We start from the raw sequence: 8,944 nt of genomic DNA, 5'->3' as shown, positions 1-8,944 counted from the left end.
AAGGAGAAAAAACCCAGAGCAGATCCCAAATGTTCCTCAGAAGGGGAAGGAAAAGTCCTGCCCCTCATCCCAGCAGCATCTTTATTCCCAGAACTTCACCTGCAGGATGTCCAGAGCCCCCAGCTCGGTCCAACGTCCCTTCTCAGGGCTGTAAACCTGGGTCCCCTTGATGATGACAGTGTGAGCAGGGAGGTTGACACCCCAGGCCAGGGTGGCTGTGGAGACCAGCACCTGCAGAAGCAGAAGAACCATCAAAACCTCCTTCCAGGGGAAAAGAAATGGACCTAAAATGCTGGTCCTGATGTTAGAGACACACACAAAAGGGACAAGGACTGAGAACTGTGGCTGTCTGGGAGAAGAAGGTCAGATCAACAGCAGGATCTTTGGGCTCATTTCCCAGCTCCCTGCATGACCCTCAGAAAATCAGACCATGAGATGGTTTGGGTTGGAAGGACCTTGAAGATCATCCAGTCCCACCCCCTGCATGGCCATCTCCAGTCCTGGCCACGTGCTTTTAGTTTCTCTCCTTCACCTGAAAATCCAGGCAGTGTCCACAGGCCACCAGCTGTGGTGGAGCAGGATGGGGTTGGCTACATTCAATCCTCTGGAATTCTGACCATAGGACCATTGGCAAAACATGACTCCAGCCTTTCCAGGGAAGGACCTACTCTGAGCTGAGTCATTCCTCCTGGGATTTGATGCTCACCTGGATGTGCTTGTCAGCAAAGAGATCCTCCACCAAGGTCCTGTCCACCCGGGTCATGCCCGCGTGGTGGATGGCGAAGCCGTAGGGAAGCAGGTCCTTCAGCTCCAGGTTCTGCAGGACAAAGACAACCAGCTCCAGGCTTTCCACCCCAGGCAAGGGGGAAGAAAACAAGGCAGGAGAAGATGTAGCCAAGAGAAAAGACTCCAAAAACTGCACCAAAGCAGCAAAAACTCTGCAGATGCAACTGGGTTCTCCTGGAAGAACCATCTGGTCAAGGAGTTACCTTGCACTGCTCAGCTTCGGTCCTCAGCACCTCGGTGGAGGCTGAGCCCTCCCTCAGGAAGAGGCCCAGGGTGTCCTTCTCCAGGCACATGTCCCTGATGGCCCGGGCTGTCTTCCCAGTCTCCTTCCTGGAGTGAACAAACACCAACACCTGGTAAAGAAGGAGATGGAACCACGGTTGAGAGAGGGACCACGACGAGTTGGTCGGCAAAGGGGTTTGGTCCAACCTGCTCCTGGTGTTCAGGAGGAGGGAAGATCAAGAACTAGTCCTGGGAACCCTCCAGGAAACTCTTGACCTACTGAGGCACCACAAACCCTCCCTCACCCTCCAAGGTTCTACATTCCTCAGAGAACATCCACGTTCCTGCCTCTCTGGGCACGTCAGACAGTCTCAAGAAAGTGACTCCCCAAACCAGGACCAAGTCCATGAGGACCAAGAAGAAATCAAGGCTCAAACCTGGTTCTTCCCAGCATGCTCCATAATCTTCTCATAGACAATCTCATTCATGATCTGGAAACGTTTGATGGCTTTCTTCTCTGTGATGCCCACATAGGTCTGCTCCAGGGGCACGGGGCGGAAGCTGGAAGGAATAAAACCAAGTCCATCCAAGAGGAGAAGAAGGAAAACCCCAACCCAAGGTCCTAGCAAGAGGATTTTGGACTAGGAAATCAATTCGTTTCCTTTCTGCCCCAATTTATCCAGGGATTTGGAAGCTCCAGATCTGCCTGGTTAAGGTTATGCAGGAGAGGAGAGTGATGGGTGTTCCTGTTTCCTGGAAGCCATTTGCTCCACACACATTCTGGGAGCAGAAGTGATGGTTTCATCCTGCTCTAAGCTCCATCCCTCAGGATCTGCAGCACACAGGTACTGCAAAGTCCATCCACCTTCTCCAAAGCACCTCCTGGGATGAAGGAGAAGGCACCAGCACATCCAAGAGCAACCAAAAGCAGGCTGAGAGGGAGGTGAATGCCTGAGGAGACCATGGAACCATCTGACACATTCCCAGCTCTCCATGGCCACCCATCCACCAGTGGATCACCATGATCTTCTAGAGTCACAGTCATAGAGTTGTCAGGGTGCTAGGGTTGGAAAGGACCTCTGGAGATCATCCATCCAACCCCTGCCAGAGCAGGGTCACCTCCAGCAGGTCCCACAGGAACACCTCCAGCTGGGGTTGGGATGTCTCCAGAGAAGGAGCCTCCACAGCCTCTCTGGGCAGCCTGGCCCAGGGCTCTGCCACCCTCACAGCCAACAAGTTCCTCCTCAGCTTCAGATGGAACTTCCCACCTTCCAGCTCCTGCCCATGGCCCCTTCTCCTGGCCCTGGACACCCCTGAGCACAGCCTGGTCCCCCCTCCTCACACCCCCTGCGGCCAGATGCCCCAGCCCCTCAGCACCTCTGTGGCCCTGCCCTGGCCTCTCCAGTAGCTCCTTGGCCTTCAGCAACTGGGCAGCCCAGAACTGGACCCAGTTCTCCAGATGGAGCCTCACCAGGGCAGAGCAGAGGGGCAGGAGAACCTCCCTGACCTGCTGGCCACCCTCTTCTTGATGCCCCCCAGATGCCATGGGCCTCCTTGGCCACAAGGACACCTTCCTGGCTCATGGTCACCCTGTTGGCCACCAGGTCCTTCTTCCCAGAGCTGCTCTCCAGCAGGTCACCCCCACCCTGTGCTGCTCCATGGGTCTGTCCCTCCCGAGATGCAGCACTTGGTGAACCTCATTCAGTTCCTCTTTGCCCAACTCTCCAGCCTATCCACATCACCCTGGGTGGAAGCTCAGCCTTCTGGTGTGACCCCACCCCCTTCCCAGTTCTCCCCAGCTTCCACCATACCTGTTATCAAAGTAGAACAAGCCCTTGGCTGGGTCCACCCTCAGGAAGGTGGCCACGTCCTCGTAGTTGGGGAGGGTGGCACTCAGCCCCACCAGCCTCACGTCCTCCTGGGTCATCTCGATGTTGCGGATGGCTCTGGCCACCAGGGACTCCAGGACAGGTCCTCTGTCATCGTGCAGGAGGTGGATCTCATCCTACGGAGAGGAAAACATCACCCTCTGACTCCAAACCTACTTGGTCAGACCCCATTTGGGTCCCAGTTTCTCAGCAGAGATCCCCCGGGGCCTCCAGCTGCTCACCAGGATGACCAGTCGCACCAGTTGGGTGTAGGTACGTTCCCCTCCCTTGCGGGTGATGATGTCCCACTTCTCTGGGGTGCAGACAATGATCTGGGTGGCACTGATCTCCTCCTTGCACAGCTGGTGGTCCCCGGTCAGCTCGGCCACGTTGATGCCGTAGGTGGCCAAACGCTGGGAGGGAGCAAGGGTTAGGGTGGGACAAGGTGTGTCCCACTGGGACATCATGGAATCCCTGACTGGTTTGGGTTGGAAGGACCTGAAAGACCATCCAGTCCCACCCCCTGCATAGGCAGGGACACCTCCCACCAGCCCAGGCTGCTCCAAGCCCCATCCAACCTGCCCTTCAACACCCCCAGGGATGGGGCAGCCACAGTTGCCCTGCCCAACCTGGGCCAGGCTCTCACCACCCTCACAACAAAGAATTCCCTCCTCATCTCCAACCTCCAGCTCCCTCTCCCAGTTTTCATCCATCCCCCTCATCCCATCGCTCTTACCCTTGTCCCAAGTCCCTCCCAGCTTTCCCAGAGCCCCTTCAACTCCTTCACACCAACCATTAGTTGGACTGGATGATCTTCAAGGTCTTTTCCAACCCAAACCACTCTTGGATTTCATAGCCAAAAACCCATCTTCTCCCCACAAGCCTCTGCCAGAGCTTAGATCCCTCTGGAAGCCACCACAACGAAGCTCATAATCCTCAACCAACAGCTAAAGCATGAGCTGGACTGGAGCTCTCCTCACCTTCCCAAAGCTGCCCACCATCTCCTGCACCAAGGACCTCATGGGTGCAATGTAGATGATCTTGAAATCATCCACGTTGATGGTCCCATCGATGTTGATGTGCTTCCCTATTTCCCTCAGCATGCACATGAGGGCCACATTGGTCTTCCCAGCACCCTGGAACACAAGTAGAACCAGGCCCATCAAGGGGAGGAATCAATTCCATGGAGAGGAACAACCCCATGGAGCAGCAGAGAGTGGGGGTGACCTGCTGGAGAGCAGCTCTGGGAAGGACCTCAGGGTCCTAGTGGCCAACAGGGTGACCATGAGCCAGCAAGGGGTCCTTGTGGCCAAGGAGGCCCATGGCATCTGGGGGGCATCAAGAAGAGGGTGGCCAGCAGGTCAGGGAGGTTCTCCTGCCCCTCTACTCTGCCCTGGTGAGGCTCCATCTGGAGAACTGGGTCCAGTTCTGGGCTGCCCAGTTGCTGAAGGCCAAGGAGCTACTGGAGAGGCCAGGCAGGGCCACAGAGATGCTGAGAGGACTGGATGTGGCTGAACACCCCAACTGTCCCAGCCTGTCCCCAGAGCAGAGCTGCTCCAGCCCTCAAATCAGCTCCAAGGCCTCCTCTTGACTCTCTCCGGGAGCTCCAAGTCCTTCTGATGGTTGGGCCTCCAGAACTTGGACCCAACCCTGCAGGGGTTGGGTCTCAGGTGCAGGTTCAGCCTTTTCCACCCATAGAAGATCCTCCTGGACCTCCCATTCCCAGTAGACTCACCGTGGGAGCACAGAGGAGCAGGTTCTCATCCGACTCCAGCGCCGCGCGGTAGAGTTTGCTCTGGATCCTGTTCAAGGTTTTAAATCCCTCAAATCCAGCCTGGGCATATTTGGGCAACTTTTCCACCGAAACCAGTTGCTGAAAATGGAAATCATGGAGCTCAGGACCTTTGTTTTGGTCCCTCAAGGGACCTGCAGGGAGCTCAGAAAGATCCTGAGAACTCAGAAACAACCTGAGGAGCAACCGGGACACGTTGTCCTCCAGATGGACAGAAAAGAAGCCCAAGGATGATGGAGCAGATGAGAAGGAGATCAAACAAGGCTGGTGGACTCCAAGAAGGACAAGTCCCAGCTGGCTACACCATCAGGACAGCAGATCCCCACCATGCCCTCATGGTGGGAGAGATCAACTCACACTCCTGCTGATCAAAGGGGGTGATTGATCACCAGGCACCACCAACCAGCCAGATCTCCAGCCCACATCCCAGCAAGGAGGGACCAAAAGGGGGCAGAGGAGCCCCTGAGATGGAAACGACCAGCACAAGATCCACAGTCCACAAGTGAGGAACCAGAAACCAGGAAGTCTCCTTGGCCACGTGAAATCCCTATGCTCAAAATAACAGTTCCCAGGAAGGACCCCTCACGATACTGGCAACAACTCATGGAGACAGAGAAGGGTTTGGGTGGGAAGGGACCTTCCAAGGTCAAGAACAAGGACAACTTCAATTAGATCAGGTTGCTCAGAGCCCCATCCAACCTGTCCAGCTTTTCCAAGCCCTTGCCATCCCCAGCCTTTCCCCAACCCACATGCAGGACTTTGCGCTTGGTCTTGTCGAACCTCATGAGGTTCACAGAGCCCTTCTCCAGGTCCCTCTGGATGGGATCCCATCCCTCTGGATGGTACCTTATCCCTCTGGATGACACACCCTGCCGTTCTGGACGGGATCCCATCCCTCTGGATGGTACTTTATCCCTCTGGATGGTACCTTGTCCCTCTGGATGACACACCCTGCCCTTCTGGATGGGAACCCATCCCTCTGGATGGTACCTTGTCCCTCTGGATGACACACCCTTCCCCGCTGGATGGGATCCCATCCCTCTGGATGACACCCTGTCCCTCAGGCCCATCAACTGCCCCACTCATCTCGGGGTCACCTGCTGTTTCACTGATGTTGTCCTCAATCCCACTGTCTACGTGGCTGATGGGGAACCCATCAGTCCCAGTAGGGACCCCTGAGGGACACCACTTGTCACCCTCTCCATCTGGACAGCAAACCATTGCCCACCACCCTCTGGATGTGACCATCCAACCAATTCCTCACCCACTCACCACATCCTTCTCTCTCCCAGTGTAGAGGGAAGGATGTCATGGAGGACATCCTAAAGCCCTCACAGAAGTCCTGCTAGATGACAACAGCCACCTGGTCACTCAACACACCTCCTGCTGAGGGTCACCCACCTCTTCAGAGCCAAAAGGCTTTGGCTTGAGGGCAGGCACATGCACCTCCTCGTAGCCCTTGCGCTGCCGGCGGAAGGAGCCGTCGGGGAGTTGGCACCTCTTGTTGGCCATGAAGTGACTTCCTTGGGCAAACACCAGGTCCTCCAGGTCCAGCACCTGCCTAGGAGCCAGTGCCTGAAGAGAGCAACGGGAAAGGGACAAGGATCAGGGGACAACCTTCTCCTGCCATTCTGCACCATGGGACCCGAGGAAGAGCGACGCGACCAACTGGTAACGCCCCTCGGGCACATCAGGGGCTTGTTCGTGGTGTTTCCCATCCATCCCACCTCAAACATTCCTTCTGCCCTTCACTGAGGCTGGGAAAAGAGGACATCAAAGAGTTGTACCTCTCCTCCTTGGTCCAGATCCATGGTCTCCAAGTCAGTGTCCATGCGGGACTGACGGACGCGCTCCCGGCGAGAACGTTCCTCCTGTGGGAAGGGATGGGAGCTGAGCCCTGTGGGAAGAGCTGCTGAGGCTCCTCCATGGGATGGCCAGGTTCTCCTGGTGTCTCAGCACCACCATGAGCCACCACTTCACCCAGGCACATCACCAGAACATCATTTCTGGCTGCAGGAACCAAAACTTGGCTTCCAGGAGAGGAGATGAAGGAGAGCAGGGAGTGGAGACACCCAGACCTGCTGCCCACCCAGCCACCAAACTGGGCCTCCAGATCAACATCACCAGGGGGTTTCAGCAACAAAGCAGGAATATCCCCCCCCAAAACAACCCCCAGATCAGTCAAGGAACTGCTGGGGTCCAAAGGCCAAGTAGATGTTGCCCTGTGGGAGGGATTAATAACAACAAACATGTCACATCCCAACCCTGGGTCATGAGATGATCAGAAGAGACCAGGGTGTTTCATTGTGGTGACCCTGAATCATTAGGAGCTGATTAGAGGTGACCAGAGTGTTGTGCTGTGGTGACCACAGGCCACGAGATGATCAGAAGTGACCAGGGTGTCTGATTGTGGTGACCCTGGATCATCAGGAGCCCACAGGTGTGACCAGGGTGTTTGATCAGGCTGAGCCTCCCCCAGAAGAGGCCCAGAGGAGAGCTGGAGCTGTCAGGAGACCATGAACACCAGCACCAACCAGTGAAAGCTGCTGAGATGGCCCTTTTCCTGGGAAAAGCAGAGGGGCAGTGACCCAGAAACAAGAAGTGGTCAAGATCCCACCCCCTTGGCAACATCTCCCACGGCCTCATGCTCCAGCTGAGTCAGCTTCTCCTCTCACCACCAGCAAACCCAGGGTGACCACAGAAGGTGGAGAAAATCCCACCATCCCTGCTCCAGCCCTACCCGGATCAGATCCTCCTTCTCTGTCTCGTGCAGCTGGTACAGGAACTTGGAAAGTTCTGGATCTGCTTCCATCTTCCCCATGATCCGCTCCTTCTCCGCTTCGCTTTGGGCACTGGCCAGCAAGGTGCAGTACAGGACTGGGGGGAGAGCAGGGATGGATGAGGGGAGATCCCAGGGATGGATGAGGGGAGATCCCAGGGATGGATGAGGGGAGATCCCAGGGGTGGATGAGGGGAGATCCCAGGGGTGGATGAGGGGAGATCCCAGGGGTGGATGGGGAGAGATCCCAGGGGTGGATGGGGAGAGATCCCAGGGATGGATGAGGGGAGATCCCAGGGGTGGATCGGGGGACATCCCAGGGATGGGTGAGGGGACATCCCAGGGATGGGTGGGGGGAGATTCCAGGGATGGATGGGGGGAGATCCCAGGGATGGATGGGGGGAGATCCCAGGGATGGATGGGGGGAGATCCCAGGGATGGATGGGGGGAGATCCCAGGGATGGATGGGGGGAGATCCCAGGGATGGATGGGGGGAGATCCCAGGGATGGATGGGGGGAGATCCCAGGGATGGATGAGGGGAGATCCCAGGGATGGATGAGGGGAGATCCCAGGGATGGATGAGGGGAGATCCCAGGGATGGATGGGAGGAGATCCAGGGATGGGAGAATGGAAAATCCAAGGATGGCAGGGAAGAAAATCAAGATACAAGAGGGAATAAAATCCAAGGATGGGAGGAGGGAACATCCAGGGATGGGAGAAGGGGGTCAAGAGTTGGACCAAAAGGAAGGAGCAAAGAACATGGATCCAGACATCACGAAGCAGGTTGAGAAGCCTGGGATTGGGCTGGAATCATGTCAGGGCAGCAGGGAAGGACCAAAGTTGTAGAGAATGTCCCCAAGGTTGGAGGGAATGTCCCTGTCACTCACTCATCATCCGGTGCTGCCGCAGGACCTTGATGAAGTCAAAGGTGTTGAAGCCCAAGAGCAGCACGAGCTGGTTCTCACATTCCCGGTCATCGCTGGCAGTCTGGGAGGAGAAAAACCAGGGAATGAGCAGTTATCCCAGAGCCTTCCATGGAAAAAGAGGTCTCCTGAAGTTAAGGAAAAAGCTTGGCAGCTCAGGTGGCTACTGACCTTCAGGATCTCCAGGACTTCATCTGCCTTCTTCTGGGAAACGATGGCGTCGTCATAGAAGCGGCTCAGCTGGCGCTGGAGCCAGAAGGCGTCGATGTCTCGAGGGTGCAGGTCTTTCTTCTTGGAGCTCATCAGCTCCCCTGATGCCACAAGCTGAAGAAACCCCCCCACAAAATGTTATGGCCCTGCCAGGGGACAGTGTGGAGCAAGAGTTTGGAGCTTCTCTCTCCCAGACACCCAGCACGTTCCACTGGGGCAGCAGCCAGAGACACAGAATCACCATGGGATGGGTTGGGTGGGAAGGGAGCTGAAAGATCATTCAGCTCCAACCCCCTGCATGGGCAGGGACACCTCCCACCAGCCCAGGCTGCTCCAAGCCCCATCCAACCTGCCCTTCAACAC

General features: G+C 56.4%; 1 protein-coding gene across 1 annotated transcript in view; it reads right to left on the bottom strand.

Moving 5' to 3' along the window:
• Nucleotides 1–8,944, bottom strand: part of SNRNP200 (small nuclear ribonucleoprotein 200kDa (U5)) — a gene marked incomplete at its 5' end in the record, with an annotated part of 30,008 nt that overhangs the window by 17,613 nt on the left and 3,451 nt on the right. The window contains 13 exon segments of the mRNA XM_010007954.1: nucleotides 100–231; nucleotides 707–817; nucleotides 990–1,139; nucleotides 1,446–1,569; nucleotides 2,820–3,013; nucleotides 3,119–3,289; nucleotides 3,857–4,012; nucleotides 4,612–4,749; nucleotides 6,070–6,243; nucleotides 6,456–6,539; nucleotides 7,409–7,545; nucleotides 8,336–8,435; nucleotides 8,543–8,792. Of these exon segments, the coding sequence (XP_010006256.1) occupies nucleotides 100–231; nucleotides 707–817; nucleotides 990–1,139; nucleotides 1,446–1,569; nucleotides 2,820–3,013; nucleotides 3,119–3,289; nucleotides 3,857–4,012; nucleotides 4,612–4,749; nucleotides 6,070–6,243; nucleotides 6,456–6,539; nucleotides 7,409–7,545; nucleotides 8,336–8,435; nucleotides 8,543–8,792 (1,921 nt within the window).

The sequence above is a fragment of the Chaetura pelagica genome, unplaced genomic scaffold (genome assembly GCF_000747805.2).
Source record: "Chaetura pelagica isolate M959 unplaced genomic scaffold, ChaPel_1.0 scaffold342, whole genome shotgun sequence".
Lineage (NCBI taxonomy): Eukaryota > Metazoa > Chordata > Aves > Apodiformes > Apodidae > Chaetura > Chaetura pelagica.
This window is presented reverse-complemented; position numbering and strand designations above follow the sequence as displayed.